Here is a 23,446-nt window from a genome sequence, read left to right as displayed (position 1 = left end):
GAAAATATTATTTTAGTTCGAAAAATTGAAGGCCTGAAATTGCAACGGTGCGGTTGACGTGAGTTAAATGCTAAATTGCTTCTTCTCTGGATGATCTTCTGATGCAAAATTCTGATTCTTTCTGATTGCGAAATTGCAAGATATTTGATTCAATTTCTGTATAATTTAAATAAAATTTAAGAACGAAAACCACACAATTACCATTGTTGCTTCAAAAAATTCTAATAATTCTGATATAAATCATTAGTTATAAACTTTTGTTGACTTCAATCAAACTATAAACTTTAAAGCATTCAGCCGTCTAAAATTTAGACCAAATTTAATTTGAACAAATTTAGTCAAAGTTTCACTCTTCAACATTTTATTTACATATATGTACATATATAGATTTTATGTTTAATGTTATTTATGTTTTAAAAAAACCAAGAAATATTTTACGTAACTGATACTTTTAACTCATATAAAAATTTAACAAAAGCAATTACCCACAAACGTTGTTAGATTTATTGTTACTTCAAAAAATTTTTCTTTTCACAACATTCTTCAATTGCCTAGACCTTTTATAATAATATACAAAAAATGTATATTTGTACATATACGTACATCAAAATAATATAAGACAATAAAAAAAAGGATTTAATAATTTATTTTTGAAATAATAACTTATTACCATCCGTTGTTTTTAATTGTAAGGCACATAAAATAATGCAAAACAAAAAAATTTATTTCTTAAGAATTTTGTTTTAATATTTTTTTTTTTAATTCAAAACAATAAAAGACCCCCTCCTATAAAACAAAACAACTGGATGTAATATGAAATATTTATAACCACTGGAAACTTGTTGAAAGAATATTTATGTGTATGTATGTACAAATTATTGCATACATATCATATATGTATATGAAAAAAGTCATAAATCATAAGAACATCTACAAGAACACTTGTTATTTTATACACAAGTAATGTTATAATAAAAACAACAGTAAAAGAAATCGGAAAAATGTTATCTTTTGCATAAACACAGGAACTAATATATACCTAGTAAAGTGGAGATGGTTTCTTAAGTATGCTGACCCATACCAAATTAGAAATAAAAAAAGTCTTACTATTCAAAATTTAATAAGTCTTCTTGAGTTACAAGTAAAATGTATGATCTATGGAAAGTGGAAAAAGAATTAAAAATATTGATTTGAAAAATTTTTAGCATAATTTAGCCCATACAAAAAACAAGAATTTCAAAAAATTATTTCGCCATTTTTCATAATTGCAATGCTTTGCAATGCAAGCTTTTCCGAAAACCATCCTTTGACACTTTCGTTTTATACACTTCAAGAAAAAGTATAACTTTCATTGCTTATTTCAGCTCAATTGAAACAATAGCTTTTGAAACAGCTTACCGCAATATCCAAGTAGAAATGTCAGTAATTCTCATTTAAAATTATTTGCGTTCCATTTGAGCAATTTAAACGTATACTCTATGTAAAACACTTCCGCACCTACGCCAACTAATACAATACAAAAGAGTACAATTCCAGTATATGGCTTTATTCAAGTATATGGTTTTAATTTTCCAGTAAATAGGAAATAAATGTAAGATGGAGATCCTTAATATTCATATTTCTAAGTTAATATTTTGCTCCATATACTCGTAAAAGGATTTCCATTAATACAAACATTTAATGGGAGATCCAAATAATTGAAATATTTTAATAGACTAATAATCTGCCTAGTTAAAACCCAATGGCTTGCGACACTGGAGACATTATTCCTTTCTGTGGCGTCGTGCAAGAAAACTATATAATAAATTTTTGCATTCATTTGTAATTTGAAATCATTTGAAAATTTTTACTTTATTAAATCATTTTACCTGGTGTCCCGAAGTATCCCTTATATACCCTTAAGTGAAATAAAAACTTCTAGATAGCCTTGATAATTTATTGATTAAGTTTAAAAGTTTTAATGATTTCATTGAAGTCGACCATTGCTTAAATATAAAATTAGTTTTTAACAAAATTTTGCCTTAAACACTTTACATTTCTAAATTACTACGCTTTAAGTTTTTTTACTAATTAGGCAATGTGAAATTTTCAATCAAGTTTATACATAACAAAACAATTAAACAAAATAAGTTTGTAACGCATATACCAATTCGAAATAAGCACATTTCGTGTATGCAAAATATTTTCGAAATTCAAACCATTCTATACAATATCAGTTTTTGCGCCAAATTCTTATTGGAACATATAAATACGATGTGGGGCTAAACGGTTCCTTAAAATTAGGAAATGGTTAATTTTTCCTACTTTACTCCGGTGCTACACATTTTTTATATTTATTTATTTACGTAATTTATTGAGGTTGTATAACAATCAGTATTTAAATTTGTCTAAAATACTTAAATTATAAATACAAATAAGCGATAAAAAGTGGGGCTAGCAAATAACAAATCAAGAGCCAATCAGTCAATAATTTGCATTCATAACATTTTGATAATTTAAATTGTTATATTGTTATTAGGTTATTTTTTGCACTTACCAAAAAGGGTAAAATCACCCTATAAAGAGTTAAAAATTCCCTTTTTTCATCATTTTAGATAAATTTTGTTTAAGAAATTGACTTGAATACTTTATAGTTATTGGAATTAAAAATGGGGAAAAGAAACTTTTTGTTTTCCTAATTTATAAAGAATATACATATATAACAATATATAGGGCTTATATAACTAATTTGCTACAAAAAGTTTTACAAAACAAAGGTTCAAATTTAAGAAAAAACTCTAGACCTTTTGGGTTTTCTTTTCCCCCATATTTTTTATTTTCTTTCCTGCTTTGTTTTTTTTTTTTTTGCATTTCTTATCAAATTAAACCAGTGAATTAAAATTTTATTAGAATAAAGAAGTCACGATTATTTTCGAGGTTAAAACGGAACTTGTGAAAAAAAAACAATGAAAAAAAAAATTTTATCAAAAAGTTTAGTAATTTTTCTTAAGGAAATTTTCATTTTGTTTATGGAAACTTTTTATAGTTGAAAACCCACAAATTAGAATAGAAACACATTCAACCAGCGTAATATATATAAGTATATAAATATGTATATAGTCGATTCCCAGTCAATATAACAATAAAAATTTATTTTATTTTTTTTTTTTAACACTTTTTGCTTAGTTTTCAATATTAACTGTTTCATCTTGCACTCTGAGATATTGAATAGGGATTTTTACACAAAAACGTCTTAGCAAAACTTCTTCAATAGTTCTTTCGTCAAAATATTCTATATGTTCGATCGATCTTTTTTCCAAAAATATATTATTTTGTATTAAATTTATAAATTATAAGTATTTTGTATAAAATTTATTAGTTCAAAATAGAAATGATATTGATTGGAACCTTCAATAATCATAGATATTTGCACTAAAATCACATTTCGTATTCTCACTGTAGCAATTTCATTTTCTCCCAAATTTAAATTTCAATTTACTGTATCTACAAATAAAAATCAATTTAATTTCGTATTCAAAAATAACAATTTTACATTTTAAGTTCATTTTTCTCATAAGGTCATTTTCTACTTCTATATATCGTTACTAAGTTATTTAATTAGATATTTCATGTTAATTCAATTAATTCAAAATTCTGCCTTAAGAATATAAGCACGAACCATTTTCTTTCAACAACTACTTAATCTAGTAAAGTTACAAACCACAAAAATTTTTAAATTTTGTTCTAAAAATTAATATGAACACAAATCATTTTCTTTCAACTACCACTTAATCTAGTAAAGTTACAAACCACAAATGTTCTTAATCTAGTAAAGTTACAAACCACAAATGTTTTATAATTTTGTACTAAAAATTAATTTTTGGTTTTGAAACTTCCTATATTTTTAATAATATTTAACGAAAAAAGTGAACGAGATTTAACAACAATTAAAGACAAACCAACTTTTATTCATTCACAATATATTCAAGTACATTTTTGTTTTGTAAATGATTGCAATCGTTATACCTCTAAAAGGCTTAATATGTATGGCAAAATCGACATTTTATCAAATTCTATAAAGCTGATGAATTTGCTAGTATTTTGAATTATGTATGACAAATCGAAATAGCAGCATTGTACAATATTAACAGTATTTTTAAAGTGAAGTATGTACGTATCACGATAAAATTCTTTAAGCTTTCAACGAATTCACGTATTTGTCAAGTCATATTTCCGTTTTCCGCATTTTTTACGGAATTGGCAAAAATATTGTAACATTTTTTTAATTTTTTTAGTTAATTCGCCATACATAATACATAAGTTATAAATAATTTTTGACAATGACATAAGCATTACTTGCCTTTTCCGCAGTAAAAATATATTTGATATCGAAAATATATTTTATTTTAATATCAGAATTCATTAATATAAATAGTTTTAATATTACAAGAATAGAATTTTAACATTTATAGTTTAGTTTTACAAAAACAGTTGCACTAAAAATAAAAATAAAGTATAATTTTATTCAAAGCTTTTCGTTTTTAGTACAATATTTTTATTTTTTAAAATTGACGTTCGTTTAATTGGTTGGTTTGTCATCTCATGTTGTCATTTTAATGTCAAATGAAACGCCAACGAAGTACTTTTTTCATATTATTTTTTCGTTTAGTTTTTGATGGAAATCGTTCAGCGCATATACCAGATAATTAAATATAAATTGAAATTTCGTTTCGGATAAAAACAACAAAATTAAATATAGAAATTTTTATTTAACTTATCTAATTGCATTAAAATACAAATTAAAAACTGAAAATATTATATAAAAAAAGAAGAAGAATTAGAACAAAATATTTGTGAAAATAAAACCAAAAATCTATTTATAAATTAGATTTTTTTTTTGTAAGTACCTACCAAGTTTTAACTAGTACAAATTTTTTCATAAGTTTAAAAATGAATTATAAGATTTTTCTGTGGTATGATGACGTCGAAATATATATAATATATTTTTTTCTGTTTTAATTAAAGAAAAATGTTGTTAAAACCTGTTTAACTGGTAACGTTTTTTACTTCTTAAAAATTAATTAATAACGCTTTCATTCAAATATGGACATTATTAAATAATCTGGAACGTTGTTAACTTATAAAATGTGTTCCTAAATCTGGAAAGCAAAATAAGAAAAGTAAAAATAAAATGCAAAAAAAAAACACGAACAAAAAATTATGTTTTGGTGTGCTTTAAAACATTCCGCGTTTCATATTCTACTTATTTTGAATAACTATGCAGGCACAATTTACTATATCGGATAAATATGGAAATTGTCAACAAAGAATATCAGAACAAAAGAATTTTGCAAAGCACATATTTAGCTGCTTGTTTCTTTGCTTTATAATTTTTATTTCAACTCACCTGTTGTCCTTTTTATTTTAAATATGTAAATTACAAGGTTAGAATTTAATTTCTGTTGTAAATTCGCTGATAGGAGCGCTACAAAGAAATTCGGTTTTAATAATAGTTTTGCTAAGAAATTGACGTGCATATTAAGAAATTTTATAAATAAATCATATGATTTCATTGATAAATTTAAATAAATCGATATTATGAATGGATACATAATGTAATAATAGATTTAAACGATTTGTTTTAGTAAATAAGAAGGTAGTTTCCTAACAAATTCAACTAGATACGCATACAAGTAGGTAGATATAGATCTCTGAACAATATTATTGCCATTATAAAACTGGTTGCCTAATTTATTACAAAACTATTATCAATATTTTATTAAAGAAACTTTCATAATATTTTATTTGGAACACATTATAAACCTTGAAATAGATACTGCCTAATCTATCAAATTATTGAATTTTAACATTTTGAGCACAAAAAAAAAATAATAAGTAAGTAGGTATATACACATGAATATGTGCCTTAATGACGGTGAGTGAGGTCATCAGCTTTGACATTGGATTTATAAGAACAATAACATAACAAAAAAATTAATAAAAAAATAATGCGAAAAAATACAATTAAATAAAGCTTAGCTAAAAGTATTCGTAATCCTAGTATTAATAAATAAATGATGATTAAAATTTTGTTATTGTTACTTTTCTAATGTTTATAATATTTTACCTTAAAACATAACAACACATGTACTATACACCTATTTAATTATACATACATAAATACATATGTACATTGTTATTCCAATAGAAAATAAAATAGAAACAAATAATCAAAAATCCAATAAGATTTCGTTGAAAACAAATTAATGATTTTAAGAAAAAACTCTTAGTATGAATGGTATAGGTAAACTTAGTAGTAACCTACTTCATAAATGAAATATTGTAAAGCTTGTGAATATTTTTAAATAAATAAAAATAAAGATTGCTGTCCTATTTAAATAGGTAGTAAATTTTTAGTTAAATTATGATTAAAATTTTAAAAATGTTGGCTGTTTAAAAAAAAAACTCGTACCAAAAAAACGTGTAGAAGTTTCAATGTGAACTTGAATGTTTTTAAAATTATTGGATAATCATACTAAAACTTATAACTATTATAATATTATGCCTGGTATTATTACATTTGAAACTTAATTTTTAATAACATTACTTGATATTATATAATTTCATTTTATATAATATAGATATTAAAATTTAAATTGTGGGACAGGTAGGTACCTACCTATCCTACGTACATACCTACAGTCTAATGAAATAAGTGGGTATTAATAATTTTGTAAGTAATTTACATTTAAAAAAGCTTAACAAAAATTAAATTTTTAAATGCTATGCTTTTATAATCACAATAAATCTGTTTTTTTACGCGTAATTTTATATTAACTAACATTTTTATCAACAAACAGCACAATTTATGTACTTAGTAATTGTTTTTGCTTTACATAGCGTTACTTTTTCTTTTTTATATTATAATTTATTATTTTGTATTATATTTTTATATTTAGAAATCCAATGATAAAATATTGTCAGTAAATCTCAGTAATTACAAATAAAACCTACTAGCATTGAAATTTTGAATCGTTCAGTTTGAAACTTTATTAAATTTTAACTTATAAGTCCTTTCATTATTTTCCTAATACCAATGTAGATCATCCATTTATGTCTATTTAATTTTATTATCTACTTTATTCAAATTTAAATATTGAAAGATATCCATACCTACCTAGCTACTTTAAATTTTTTTAGCAACTAAGTTTAATAAATTTCTTTAAAAAAATTTACAATATTTAATCACATAATAAAATATTAAGTAGTTAATTTGTTAGTTTGTCATAAAATATTCAGGCTGTTTATATTGGAGGCTATTTATATTGAAATATATACTTGTACAATAATAATTTAACGTATTACTTATATACTTTAGTATTGATTGTAGTATGTGTATATCTTATTGTGTGCTTGATTATTTATATTTTGTTATAAAAGGTGAATAATGTTGGATAATATTTTGGTACAAAATTATATTAGCTTGTAATTAGTATAAATCGATAAGAAAGAATATGAATTTATAATTTAATATATGTTCATAAGTATGTTGTTGAAGTTAAAATCTAAATATTATTTTAAATATGAATATTTAATTTCCGATATTTATTTCTTTTCGAAAATTGTATTAATAAAAATATCATTCTTTTTTTTAAGTATTAATTTTCTATGTCATATCAATCTTTTGTTTTTTCGCTTTTATTAATAATCATATTTATTTTTTAAATCTTTGTTATTAAAATCACCCAATAAACAATCAAATACCGAAAATATTCTTCTCATTATTAAATCAAATGCCCACTTATTTGGTTATTTAAACGGATTTCTTCAGTCAAACATTATGTTTATTTCCGAAATTTTCACTAATTTCATTATTAATTAATTTGAATAAATATATTCAATTATATAGGTAATTGTTCCCATAATATTGAATTTTTTTTAAATTTCAAAGTTATGGCACAAATTTTTCAGCTCGTTATTTTTCAGTGTATAACAAACTTTTTATCAGCGTTAAGTTTTTTTCAAAAAATATTCTTAATAAAAGTATTATTAAGAATATTTTTTGAATACATATATTAATACAAATAATAAATAATTACAAATTAAAAAATTTAATATCGTTAGAATTTTCAATTTGATATTATTTTTATTTGCAAATCAATTTATTAAACTGCAATTTGTTAAACGGGTAAATTAATTTTTTGATTATATGAAGTTGAAACCTATATACTAACTTGATTAGAATAATTAATAATCTATGTTACTTATTAAAAATAAAAAAAACGATAATACCATATAATTTATAATACAGGTATAACTAAGTTGGATTTTATAATATTTGTATTAAGTATAAGTAATTTGAATATTGTTAAAATAAGAAGCGTTTATTACTTTTATTTTTCATTTATATGCGATATTTTAAAAGAATACTTAGCCTTATTTTAGAAATGTAAATGAAAACTCTCGATTTTTCCATGTGATTATTATTCCAGGCCACGCCACCGCGTGAATTTTAATTTACATATAAATTATTACCAATATATTCGCTTTAACTAAATAAATATAAAAATTGTAAATAATTATTGTAAATATAAAAAATAAAAAAAGACGTGGCAGACTCATAATACTTAAATGTGGATTCATTCTGGAAATTAAAAACCAAATTAATATCATGTAAAATATTCGTTTCATTCACATAATACGTAATATCGGCTCACATTAATAATTGGATGCAACTATAGGACATTTATTGAAATTTCGCCATAATAATAATAAGTCAGTTTTGAAATTGTTAAGTATAATCGAATTTTACAATATACTCAATATACACTTATAATTTCTAATAGTGTACTTTAACAATAGTTCACAAAAATATTCTGTTCTTTTCTTCATATATTATATTATTTGTAATATAAATATTTGTAAAGTGTAAAGCACACTAAAGTTTATCAGTAGGCAAAATAAAATTGAAAATAATTTTATTTCTATGCTTTTATTTATGATTTTGCTTTGTAGACAATGAGGCACAACAAATAAATTTCTTTTGAATTGAATTGTAAAATTTTATTAACTTATATTTTTACAATCTTACACAATTACTTGTATATAAAAGTGTTTTGAATACATGTGAGGTATTTTTTTTATTTTCTATAAAAAAAATTTTCAATTATTCTGCTGCTAGAAAATTTTTAAATAGTCATATTGTTTAATGAAAAGGGTAGTGGAACGCTTTAAGTTTGTTATTGTTGAAAAGGAACAATTTTTCAATTAAAAATAAGTTTGTTTTATGTGCATGAATACCTAATTTAGTTCCTCGTTTGGAAAGTATTCGTAAATTAAGTATTTAAATTGCAAATTAAATAATAATATGAATAATGTAAGAAATAATTAGAGCTGGCGAAACAAGACTTTCAGTAATTTTTATCATTCCCCTTATCGATTGGAAAATAGATTACAATCTTGTCATAGTTTGTTTACTTCTTTTTATTACTCATATTTTTTGCTAATAAAATAACTAGTATGAATGCGATTGTATGCGAGAAATATATTTTATAAGCAAATATTACCTATACATAATATTAATTGCAATTAAAAATTGATAGTTAAGAGATTAATTTTAAAATTATATAAGAATAATTTAATTCCTAATAATTGTACCTATTATAAATTCATAATATAAAATTGTGATATAATTTATAACATTATGTAATAAATTTAATGAAAAATTCGCATCATTTTTTTATTATTAGCAATTAATGTTTGTGTGCTATTAAAACAATAATGAATCACGTATATTGATAGCTAAGTCATTAAAAATCTGATTTTTTATCTGATTAAAAGGTGATTTTTAATTTTTATAAAACAGGATTTTTCGAACTGGTCATCTTTTTGAAATAATCCTGTAATACTTCCTTATATTTTTAATTTAAATATAATTTAAATCAAGTTTTTAAGTAAACTTTAATGAATATTTTAGTAGCATTTTGATTTTTGATTTTTAATTGCACATAATACTCGTATCCGCAACAATAACTTTAGCGTTGTATCGTATTAACGAAGCATAAATTCCTCACCAACTACATTATGCTGTGGTGAAATCTTAATTTAAGAAGTAAAATTTCTGTTCTTAATTGAAAATTTTTAAAATTAATTTTAGTGATCTATGTTTTTTACTTATTATGTACAAAATTCAATTTTGATTGCAAACACTTGTTGAACACATTACGAGTAGATCTAAATAGTTATGTATAGAGTAAGTAATAAAAAATTAAATCCTCAAGACTCTTAAATTATTAATACTTAAAAAGTTAAAATCAAATATCAATTGAACTATTACAATTTAAGTACAATCGATATACTTAAAAGCGTAATGATTTTTTCATCAGTCACCCATCTTTTTTTAAAATTACTTTAAAAATGCTTTCAACTATGAAAATAATTCAATAATTCTTTAATTAATTTGCTATTGTTTGCCATTTTTATTTTGTCAAATCATTGGTTTATTGTATTATTACCAATTAATGTACAATTTTATAATAAATTGCAACACATATTTAGTATTAAATAAAAATGAAGAACGCAAAAAAAGCTTTCCCAATTTAAACTTTAGACTTTATAAAAACACGCATTTCTACCGCAAAGGTATTTCTAATTAAATAATTAAAAAACAAAATTAAAAAAAAATTAATAAAAAAAAATTTTTTTTATATCTATAAATTTTTTTTTATCGCTATAAAAGCTTATGCCAAACATTTCGAAATAACATTTAACAAACAAAAAAATTTCCAATCTTTATATTTTTTATTTTAACTTGTGATCTTGAAAATCTTTGAGAAATAGAGAAAGTTTGATCAATACATTAACATACATTTGCACACACTAAATCAATAAATTATGTTTGAATAGCGCAAAGATTAATACAAGAAAAAATTTTTAATAATTTTTATTTTTTTTTTGTTGAAGTCTTAGTTTTTACGCAATATATTCCTAAATAATCTTAAGCAATTTGGTAAATTTTTTATTGTTTGTTTTTTTGTCCATCTACATACGTAATTTTAAAATAATATAATTTAAATTTTAATATAAACTCAATTATAAAAGAAAATAAATTAAAATCGCGCAAAATTTTGCTAAGAACAAAAATCAAAACCCTTGCAGTTATATTTAGAATGTCTTAGCATTCAACTTGATGACAAAATAAATAAAAAAAAAATAAGAAAGCCAAAATATAAATAATTACATATAATTTTGTAAAAAAAAATTATAAAAATTACAAAAAAGAAAATAAATCTAAATTAAAAGTGTAAAAGTCATAAATTCGTTAATGTTAACATAATTAGATTTTACTAGCATAAAATCAAATATTTTGTTGCTGATGCCATCCAATTGGGGTTTACAAACGTGAACAAATTTTGCTGTTTAAAATTATTGTTCATCTATCAAAAATCCAAGAAAACAACAGAAAAGAAAAGATATTGTAAATTAATTTTTGATCAATCTTGCTTACATTTTACTGCTTAAATTCAAAGATTGAAAGCAAGTAATATAGATCGATCCTCATAGAGAAGTACGGAAACAAAGATTTGAAGTTCCAGTGAAACATTAGTATAGGACATTTAAACTAAATTCTTATTGTGCAGCAATTTTATATATAATTGCTTCATTTTTTTACTTAATCTAGTATTATACAATATACAATACCAATTATGTCGAAACAAAATGTTTGTACAATTATTGTAGTCATAGTTTTGAAGCTATAAATAATGAAATATCAAAACGAGCAAAAAAAAAAAAAACAGAAAAATGGATTGAACGACAAGAACTTTAATATTTTAGGTACTTTTTTAATACTTTTTCTTATATTAAGAATAAAAATTTTTAAACCTAATTAAATTTTATTTTTAGAGTGAATTATCTGTTTGTTGCAGTACATCTTTTGATCGAAAATTATTTCCTCCCTAGAAATGGAGTTGAAACAATTTATAAATAATTTGGATTCCAAATATTTGTCAAAGATCAAACAAACATCAATGATCGAATTTTGTCAACTATTCTATTTTATATTTTTTTTTGTTTTATGTTTCTTGTTTCTTTTTTTTATATTATAATAATTATTTGAACCAAAACCAAAATACAATTTAATAATATAAATGCCTTGGTGGTCCCAATAAATACGAAGAAAATTTATAAGATAATTTTAAAATGAATTTCATATAATATGTATGCTTTTAATAAATAATGTTATAAAATTTTATTCATTAATGATGAACGAAATTGTACGAAATTATTTTTTATAAAAATAATTTCGTACAATTTTTTCTTTATATTATCAATGCGATAATAATGCAGATTAATAATAAGTTATTGCTTATTATATAATATTTAAATACAGTAATGAAAATTGTAGCAGATTTTTTGTTTATTACTTATTTTTTTCCACACTCAAGTTATCCATTAAAAAATATGAAAGTAAATTAACATTAATTTTTAATATGAAAAGAAAAAAAAACACTATTATTATTTTAAGTACATTATTTAACAATTCTATTTTATAAAATTACATCAAAAATTTGTACATAAAACAAGAAAAAATAACATCGAAGATATCTGGAATCCCTAAAAAAAATTACACTATCAAAAATATTGTAATGATGTGTGTATGATCTTTTCACAAGATTTTATAAAATCAATTCAAAAATTTGATTTTTAGATATTTTGTTAACTAATTTCAATATGATCTTAAAATTAAAATGTGAATACAATACATATTATATTATATTATATGTATGTATAAATATAATTTTTAATATATAATATGTAAATGCATTTAAAGAAAAAATATTTATATATACAAAGAAATAGAAATATAGAGCCAAAAATTTTTAAAAAATAAATTTAGAAAAACTATTTTTTTTATTTTATTACATACAATGAATGCATAGTTTTTAGAAAATTCATACATATATTACATTTAAAAATAATGTATAAAATTTTTTTTCGTATTTACATACATATATTATAATTAATTTTAATGTTACAATGTTCATATAGTGCAGGTATATAGATACTTCAATATGAAGCATACTTATATATTTTATAGTTGACCCTTGGTGTATAAGATAATTTCTTCTTTTTGTTTGAAAATTTTATTTCTATTGTTTAATTATAAGAAATGATACATGTAGATAGCTGAAATAACATATTTAAAATACTCGAAATTTAATCTTAAGAATAACATAATAACACAAAAAAGTGTCTCATCTGTCGATTTCACAATATTTGCTATAGGAGCTGAATATGAATTTCAATTTGAATTTTATTAGTAGTATTTTTATTTTAGTTAAATAATGAATTATGTATTTGTTTGTAACACAGCCATACTTAGGTTGTGTTGTTTATTAACTAATGTCTACTTTTGTGTAAGAAATTTAAATAAAATATGGGGAAAGAAGAATGTAATATTTTAAAATTGAAAAGGATTAATAAGATGTATGTGGGTATTTCTTTAATAATATGATAATATATTACATTTATTTTAACATTGTGCACATATTTTAAATTTAAACCAACATTTGAATACTTCTATTTATTAATTTGTGTATATATTATGTATACAAATTAAATTAAAATATTCAATCGATTTAATATAAAATGATAATATTAATTTTTGGTCTTTCTTATGAAATTTGAAATATTTAATATTTCTGCAATTGAGATTTATAAAATGTAGTATTATATTTGAATCAAATCAACTCTATTTTCACAATTTCTAATATTATTAAAAACCCTTGTAGTATTTAATATTTACAAATTAACAATTTTTCCAAACAATTTTGACTCAATGAAGCTGCTACAGTTTATTATATCAAACAATCTCAAACGTTTATTCTGATATTTGTTTTTCTATCAAAATTAACATTTTTATTGAATATTTTATTTACACATACTTGAATCATTTCAAATTATTTTAGAAATTTAAATCAATTTAAAAAGCATAAATTCAACAACACCCTTGAATAAAAATCAATGAACTCCAAAAACTTTTAAAAAATTTTTAAAATTTCATACATACTTACATATAACTAAGCTTTCAAAACTTAAAACGTTTGTTAATAGTATATATGTATTATTTATGTTTGTATATAAGTAGTTGGGGTCAATTAAATAATTAAATCTCTTGAATATTTTTTATTAAAAAGTATAAAAATTTGAATAAAACATACAGAAAAGTGCCTTTTCATGTACATTCATACACACTTTAATATACTACAAGAAACTAACTATTTTCGAAGATTAAAATCTGATTTGGATTAAATCAACGAAGTAATAAAATATAATTTTGCATATTTGAAATTGTAAAATATAAACAAAATAGCTACTTTTTAGAAGAAACAAAAAAAAGAAAGGAAAACATAAATTGTTAGTCATACTAAACACCATCTGTGCATTGAGTCATTAGATAAACTATTGAAAAAAATATGTTTACTTTACAAAAGAATTAAATACCAAAAAACATTTGCCTAAAGAATATTTACATAAAAACAACTCTTCACCTTAAATCTTGAATGTTTCTCCTATAAATATAAAATTTATCTATGTAGATAATCCTAATTTAAATAGTTTTTTTTTTTAATTAGTTATTAATATTAAGGTTATATGGAATCAAAAATCAAATTCCAAAGTAATTTTGTTTTTTTTTATGTTCGATAGTTTACTGACCTATCTGAAAAGAACTATCAACCATGTATTAAGATTTTCTCTTTTTCCTCTTTTTCTATTTTCCGGAATTTTTGTTCGCATATTATTCTTACATACTAATTAAATAATTAGCAATTAAATAACATATTTATGCACTTGATACGAAACTCAAAAGTCTTCTCAACATTTGACGTTAATAAATTTAAAAAATCATCAAACAATAACCATTGCAAGTCAAATTTAGATATCTCCTCCTTCCCTTTTTGTCAAAAAAAAATTTTTTTTTGACTTCGTTAAGAGATTGTAATTATAAGAGATAAAAATGAAAATTCGAAAATTTCCACAATATCTTCTCTAAATTCTCTAAAATATTTTCATGTACAAATAAAAATTTAAAGTTGAAACCATTGAAACTCTCACCGTAAAGCAAATAAGAAAAAACAAAAAAAAGAAAATACATAAAAATTATTTAAATCACCTTTAAAATAAAAAAAAAAAACTAAATGAGAAGAAAATACAAACATTTCTAAAATTTTCATTTTCTGAAATTTTTTTTTAATAACTTTTGAAAAGAGCAAAAAAGATTAAGGAAAAATAGAAAGAAAATAATTTTTGGGTAGGGTTGATTCTGCGAGCGAGAACGATAGCAAACAAAAGCGGTTCACAGTTTTCACAAAAATATTTTTTTATTATTTTGTTTTTAGTTATTTTTGCGTAATTATAGTATTTTAATTTTTTTTTGCAATTATTTAAAGTATAATTAAAAAAATAAACGAAAAAGTATTATTATCTCATTAGTTGGATTAAGACAAAAATAATTTTTTGGTATTTTTAAAAAATTAAAAAAATTAGGTACATATTTCGAAAAGATAAGAAAATTAAATTAAAAAATATAAAAATTTTAATTCACTCCATGTGGGTTTTTAATAAAATATGAAAAATATTCGAAGTTTTTGTGCTATAAATAAAAAAAAAGCTAACAAAATTAATTTTTTTTTATATTTTCTTAGTCAAGTGTGAATTCTATCTATATAACAATATTTTAAATATCTATGCATATTAGTAGAACTCTTAATCACTACATCAGCTTTATATATAAATATTATGTACTACTTATTATATATTATAAGATGTATGAAGGTATATATGTATGTATACATGTACATAAATTAAAAATTCATAAAAATTACCGGGCATTAAATCTATTTGCTTCGAAAAAGAAAGTGATCGTAAATTAATTTTTTAAAAAATAATAATAATAAAAATAAAAAAACAATGGGAAATTTTTTATTGTTTTTCTAAAAAAATATATATATATATGAATTTGGTGCTCTTATAACGAACAATATTCAAATATAATTTCAATAATGCAATCATATACCAAATTAGGTGGTGACTGATTATTCACACACTTAGATTCATCTCAATCCATTTAGATTAAAATTGCCTGCAGGAATATTTTTTGTAAAAGATATTTTTTAGATATTTATTTCAAAACTTTTGGCCAAAACTTATTACATTTCTAATCAATTTCTCTTGACATAAATTGAAATTTTAAAAACATTTTCATAGCATTACTTATATTTGAACTAGTTCAATCATGAACCGGTTTTTGTTAATGATTAACTAATTAATATTCTGCATTTAAAATAATAAATTAGAATTACTTAAACACAATATTAATAAAGTAAATTTCTACTCAAAGACAGACCGTAAAAATTATAATTTCTCAAAAGAATTAAATAAATTTGAGAAATTAATATACGCCAATAATTATAAAATAATTTTTATTAGAAAAACATTAAATTTAAAATAGAAATCCCTTAAAACTTTAATTAAATACTTAAAAATCTAAATATTTTTCAATTTTATTTTTTTATTCAATTGTTACTTAATTATTAGATTTGGCAACAACAAAATATACATAAAGTGCCGTCGGTTCTAATACTGCCTATAAATTTTCACCAACAATATTTCTAAATATAATTTTTATTTTCATTTATTACCTATTTTATTTTTATTAGATATTTACTTATTTTTTTATAATATTTAAAAAAAAGTGTGTACACATTATTTTTTTTTTAATTTTTATTTTAAAATCATTTTTTTTTTTTATTTTATAATAAATCTAAATTCCTATTATTGTTAGTTTCAAAGATTTCTTTTTATAAAAATAAATATGTCCCCAATTTCAATGAACTATAATTGCTTAATTAATTTGAAGAAAAAAATGGAAGAATGGAAGAGTGAAAGAATTTATTTGATTTCAATAATTGAGATTAATTTTGTGTTTATTATACTTAAAAAATGGAAAATGAAATCACCAGTAATTAATGGAAATTAACTCGCTATACTAGAAAAGAATAGAGCGAAAGCAACAGCAAAACAAAAATCATAAATTAAATTTCTAATATAAACTTTGGAACAAATTGAAAGAATAATTAGTTATTCTTTATTACATTTAAGTGTTTAATTTCTTACTTAAATAAACTTATTTTTTCCTGTAATCTGAAATAGAAGAAATAAACAATGAAAAAAATTTTATATTAATTTTTCTATTCTTCACCATTTAAAAAAATTAGTATGTAAGAAAATTTTGAATGCCTGTAATTTGTAAACTCTACTTTCGCCAATATTTTTAATATTAAATTTATTTTAATTTCTACTCTGTTCAAAATAATTAAAGAAGATTATGTGATCCGGACATAGATTGTCGGTAAACTCAAATACTGTATTCAGTTTAAATAACGCATCATTCTTGTGTCAGAAGCATTGATCTTTTTGAATACTAAAAGCTGCTTAAAAATTCAGATATAAAATTAATTTTACTTCTTAAATTCGAATCGATGATCAATTTAATTTTCATTTTCTTTCAAATAAAATTTTTAAAATGTTTTGTAATTAATTTATTATTAATAATTTTAAATTTTTCCTTTCTTTTATTTTAGGTTCATCTCTAAACAGTTTATTGGAAAAAAATATTGTTAAAAATATTCCAAAAATATAAAAGAAAAAACAAATATCGAAAATGCAGGCCGAAGCGCTGCAAATTGTTTCAACATCAACATCGGACCATACATTCATATTAGATGAAGAAAAATTAACAGAAGTTCTATTGCAAGATAAAATAAAAGATCGTTTTGTATGTATTGTATCAGTAGCTGGTGCATTCCGTAAAGGAAAAAGTTTTCTATTAGATTTTTTCCTAAGATATATGTACTCAAAGGTAAATTATGGTGATGAAAAAAAAACCAGCAAAAATGCATTTAACGTAATTTTATTAAGAAAAAAACTAATGTTATATATATATGCTTATTATATATAAAAAATATGATTATGTAATTTTTTTATATTTATTTTTGCTAATTTAAAATTATTAAATGATTCATTTATGTCTATTAGGTCAGAACTTACGTATTATATTTTATACATGAATAAAAAACAGTTTTCCTTAAAAATAAAAATTATAAGTATTAAGGCTAAATTAATAGTGATTAATTACAATTAGATTTTATGTTAAATTTAATAACTACTGCCGAAAATATTCATAAGTTATATATTTAATGTAGAAGTAATCAAATAGGCATTCATATGAGGTAGTCTTCAATATCGCTAGTTTTTATTTAATAATAATTTTGTACTGAACATAAGCTTTTATATAATATATATAATTTTCAATTCATATTGGTTACAAATTCTCAAATTAAAATACTTTAATAAAAGAATTCTCGTAATATTGGAATACGAAAAATTCTTAGACAATAAAATATCTATGTTTTAATATAATTTAAAAAAAAACATCTTTCCAATGTAATAGAAAGCAATCCATATAGTAAACACTAATTATTTTTAGTTTATCAAACAAAGAAATAAATGAATGGAAGTTTATCGTATAAATTCTATCTATTAAAATGCAATTGAAACTAACTAAAACAAAATTGTGATTCATTCATATTAATTTATTAATTTTTTTCTTGCTACACGCACAGAAAAGTAAATAATAAACATATGATATTTTTAAAAATATTCTTATATTTAATTTAATAGAATTTTGTTTTTGGAAAGAAGTAGAATTTCAGGTGAATAAACATTCTTTACCATACGACATGCTTCTCTAATATTTAAATGTAAATAACAAAAATATAATACATACCTAATATTTAAGTTTTAAAATAGCAAATGGAAAAGAAAAATCAATTTTTCAATAGAAAAGCATTTTGCAATATTTAATTAATAAGTAAATAAATCACCAAAAATATTTCAAAATTTAAAAATGAAAAACCACAATTTTTCTATATTTCATTGCGACTATATATAACAGAAGAATCTGTTATTCTAATAACATCCTTTTAAATGTGAGGTAATAATAAATAATGCAATTTAAAAATTATTTTTAAACTTGAACAAAACAGTTCTAAAAGTTTTTGATAAATCAAGGCCATATTATTTCATTTTTAAAATCTTTTCCTTTCAAATTATGTACATTATTTATTTTATAAAAACAAAATTTATACAATATTAAAACTTTTTGTTTTCATAAATTATATTGTAATTGTAACTATAATTGTAGATTGTTTTGCTCTTTAATTGTGATTCATCATGAATTTATAATATATATTGCATATGTAGTTAAATAATAAATTTAAATAACATATTTGAAACGAGAAACGAGAAAGGAAAGTTGTATACATACTTTTTTCGAATATATTTGTTTAAAATTTGGTATTCCTTTACATCTTTGCTTTCTTAAAATGTGTTTATTGTTAGTCATAACTTTTAGCTATTGATACAATTGATAGTGTAATATTGATATGTTTTTAAAATATCTTTCTATAAAATATCCTAAACAAATTTTACTGCATTTTTTCATGTTCTAAAATAATTTGCAAAAAAGTGAAATTAATTAATTTTATGTTTTTTAAATTTTTAGTACGTTTCACATGACACTAAAGATTGGCTTGGCGATGATGAAGAACCATTAACCGGTTTCTCATGGCGTGGTGGTTCTGAACGTGATACAACGGGTATACTTATGTGGTCAGATGTATTTACTTATGATTATCCAAATGGTGATAAAATTGCCATTTTATTATTAGATACTCAAGGTGCATTTGATAGTCAAAGTACCGTTAAAGATTGTGCAACTGTTTTTGCACTAAGCACAATGTTATCATCAGTACAAATATATAATCTGTCACAGAATATACAAGAAGATGATTTGCAACATTTGCACTTATTTACTGAATATGGTCGATTAGCTTTAGCCGATTCTGGTAAAAAACCATTTCAACGTTTACAATTTCTTGTTCGAGATTGGAGTTTTCCATATGAAGCAGAATATGGTGTTCAAGGTGGTGAAAAAATTTTAAGAAGACGACTAGAATTATCTGATAATCAACATCCTGAATTACAATCATTAAGACGTCATATAACATCATGTTTTACGGAGGTAGCATGTTTTTTAATGCCACATCCAGGTTTAGTTGTAGCAACAAATCCCAATTTTGATGGCCGTTTAAAAGACATAACACCAGAATTCAAACAAAGCTTAAAAGAACTAGTACCTATGTTATTAGCACCAGATAATTTAATATATAAAGAAATTAATGGACAAAAGGTTAAGGCTAGGGATTTAATACAATATTTTATTTCATATATGACTATTTATAAAGGCGATGAACTGCCAGAACCAAAAAGTATGTTAGTAGCGACAGCTGAAGCAAACAATTTAACAGCAGTTGCTTCAGCTAAAGAACTTTATTTGCAATTAATGGAAGAAGTATGTGGTGGAAATCGTCCATATTTAAATCCTGGTCATTTAGAAGCCGAACATTTAAGGATAAAAGACAAATCCGTATTTCATTTCGCATCAAAACGTAAAATGGGAGGCGATGAGTTTTCGGAAAAATATCGAGAAACATTAGAAAATGATTTAGAAGAATCATTTCAAACATTTAAAACGCATAACGAAAGTAAAAATATATTTAAAGCAGCTAGAACACCGGCCGTTTATTTTTCTATTGCAATTGTCATGTATATATTAAGTGGTATATTTGGGCTCTTTGGATTATATACCTTTGCTAATTTCTGTAATTTGATTATGGGTGTAGCATTATTAACATTAGCGCTATGGTGTTATATTAGGTAAATGTTTTAAAAATTGCTAATAAACATTTTATATAACTTAATAAATTTTTCAAAAAATTGTTATAAATTCAAAATTTTAGGTATAGCGGAGAGATGACTGAATTTGGAATAAAATTAGACGACATTGCTGAAATTATATGGGAAAATGTAAGTAAAATGAAAATTTTATTCTATATGTATTTAAGTCATGGTAACCACATTCAGGTACTTATATTTCAAAGAAAGAAAAATGTTGCAATTAAAACCAGAAAATATCACAGAAATTGAAAAATTTAATCAAGGACTAAATTAGAATATTTATGCTTATTTCAAAATTCGTATAAATTATTTATCAATTTTGTTTTAATTTTAAATAAATGAAAGTCATAAAAATTGAAGTTTTTAGAACAAAATTATAAAACTATCAATAAAAATCTATTTAAATCATGGAATATATGTAACATATTGAATTGTAATAAAAAAAAACTTTCTCATTACTCTTTTGAAAAATGTTATTGCAATTTTAAACTTAATTTTACTTTATCCTTTTAGTTTATGAAACCGATATACGAAGGTTGTATGGAAAAAGGTATACAACATGTAGCGACGCATGCCGCAGAAGCAGCAATTGGTGCCAACTCATCATTATCAAGACAGACATCGATGAACGGAAAAGTCAAAAAATCATGAGAATACGCTAAATTCTCATTCTTCAAAACATCAAGTCAACCAGTAAATGAAACAAGTCATGAGCATAAAAATTCAAAGAAAATACAGCAGCCGCAATTGCAGTCAAATATAAATAATAGCAATAAAATAAATAATATATTAACTAACAATCAAAATAATAATTGTTATAATTTAAATAATAATTTTAATAATTGTAGTAATAATATTCCAAAACCAGAATCATCTCAATGGAATCTTTTTAAGTTTTTCAATGTGAGAAATTTGCCAATTTTTAATAATAATAGGAATTTAAATGAGAATAGTATTGCTACCGCCGGTATCCTTAAAAATTCTAATAATTATAATAATAGCAATGGAACAGATTTTGTAAAAATGTCTAATTATAATAAAAAAGATGATATTACATTGCTGACCTCAACAACAGCAAATATTGGTAAACGAAAAAAATCTAAGAAACCTGTGCCTAAAATTTAAGCGAATTCCGTTTTCATTTAAAATTTTTATTTTATATACTTAATAAAACTAAATTTTGAAAAAATATTTTATCGCTAATCTGAACTACAAAAAACTATATTGTAAGCGAAAATTCATCTTAAAATGTGGAAAAAATTTGAATTTAAAAAATGTACCTCCTTTTATTTAATTTTCTAAGTTAAATAACATTAATTAAATCAAGATCATTGATTTAAGAACTTTGAATTTTGTATATTAAAATTAAATTTTAGCAATGAATAATAAATCTCAACAAAAAACAAAAGATAAATAAAATTATATTGTACTGTTGTTAAGATACATATTTTTTTTTTCATAAAATAAAAGATATTTAAATTTTATAAACTATCTCCTCCTTTTTGTTCAATTTAAGAACAAAATTTCGCAAACAATTTAAAATTTATAAAAGTTCAGAACTTTTATAAAGGGCTTTGTAATATACATATGTGTTTGATTGAAATTATTAATATTAGAATAATAATAAAGTCAAAATTTATAAATTTTGTAAAAAAAAATTTATAAATGCATACGTATTTAATTTAAAATGGGAAAAAGATAGATAAAGGGTGATAAAATGTTATATTTATGTATTATTGCATATCTTTCTCCTTAAATAACGAAAATGAAATTAAAATATCATATTCTAATTAAAATGAATATGTTTATTATATATATATTTTTTTTAAATATTTTGTTGATTGTTAATTATCCTCATAATTATTGTAACTTATGTTATGTGTAAATGTTTTTCAAAATTTTCTATTTAATAGTTTTCTTTTTATATGAATTAATTTTTAATTATAAAATAAAAAATTCTGTGGCCGCTTTTGTGAAATATACAATTATGTTTTCTATTGGATTTTTATTTTTTTTATGTTTTTTTTTGCAATTTATTTTATATTTATTTTTTAGTTCTTGATTTCTGTAACAACTGGACAACTTAAACAATATAATTTTCAGCATAAACGGTGAAAATTGAACCCTATTGCAATTTTTTACATTTACATTATATTAATTGTTATATTACATAAAATAATAATGTATATTACATATATTATTAAACAACATATGAATATTATTTCAATTGAAACTAAATTAATTACAAAAAAAGTTTTATGTAAAATTAAAAAGAATAAGGCTTCCCAAGATTCAATTTAAATAAAAAAAATTGTATTCAGAACGCAATTTAACAAAAAATAAACGGAGAAAGTTCAATTCGATTAAAATTTTCGCAAATAAGTGTAGAAATTTGTTTTGTAATTATCGTTTTCTACAACAATAATTTGAATATTTGCTCATTGGATATTAAAGAATTAAATATAGATCGTTGACTCGTGTCGGGTTTAATATTATCGATCCCCAAAATCTATTATAAGCACAAAAATTTATCAGAAATATTAAATATAATTAATCACATTTCACGTGTACATTAGAACTTATACAATTCAAAATTTATTTTAGC

The 23,446-nt window shown here is 21.9% G+C and overlaps 1 protein-coding gene across 2 annotated transcripts; it reads left to right on the top strand.

The window, feature by feature from the left end:
* Positions 1–4,662: 4,662 nt before the first annotated feature.
* On the top strand, positions 4,663–22,843 carry LOC129611663 (atlastin). Of its 2 annotated transcripts, none has more exons than XM_055524915.1 (5): positions 4,663–4,878; positions 17,625–17,902; positions 19,607–20,820; positions 20,904–20,970; positions 21,355–22,843. In XM_055524915.1, the coding sequence occupies exons 2-5, from the start codon at positions 17,705–17,707 to the stop codon at positions 21,490–21,492; spliced, it is 1,617 nt and encodes a 538-aa protein (XP_055380890.1). In that variant the 5' UTR covers positions 4,663–4,878; positions 17,625–17,704; the 3' UTR covers positions 21,493–22,843. The 2 variants fall into 2 exon arrangements, with proteins under 2 accessions (XP_055380890.1, XP_055380891.1); XM_055524916.1 differs by lacking the exon at positions 4,663–4,878 and adding an exon at positions 15,316–15,528.
* The last annotated feature ends 603 nt before the right edge of the window (positions 22,844–23,446 follow it).

This window comes from Condylostylus longicornis, unplaced genomic scaffold (assembly GCF_029603195.1).
Source record: "Condylostylus longicornis isolate FDR11 unplaced genomic scaffold, ASM2960319v2 ptg000055l, whole genome shotgun sequence".
Classification (NCBI taxonomy): domain Eukaryota; kingdom Metazoa; phylum Arthropoda; class Insecta; order Diptera; family Dolichopodidae; genus Condylostylus; species Condylostylus longicornis.
Note: the sequence above shows the minus strand (reverse complement) of the source record. Positions and strands in the feature narration are given on the sequence as shown.

Bases quoted from the DNA above. Each gene is read 5' to 3' on its own strand.
- LOC129611663 (XM_055524915.1), top strand. From the start codon at position 17,705: ATGCAGGCCGAAGCGCTGCAAATTGTTTCAACATCAACATCGGACCAT. The intron at 17,903-19,606 runs GTAAATTATGGT...TTAAATTTTTAG, and splicing joins TAAGATATATGTACTCAAAG to TACGTTTCACATGACACTAA. The intron at 20,821-20,903 runs GTAAATGTTTTA...TCAAAATTTTAG, and splicing joins GCGCTATGGTGTTATATTAG to GTATAGCGGAGAGATGACTG.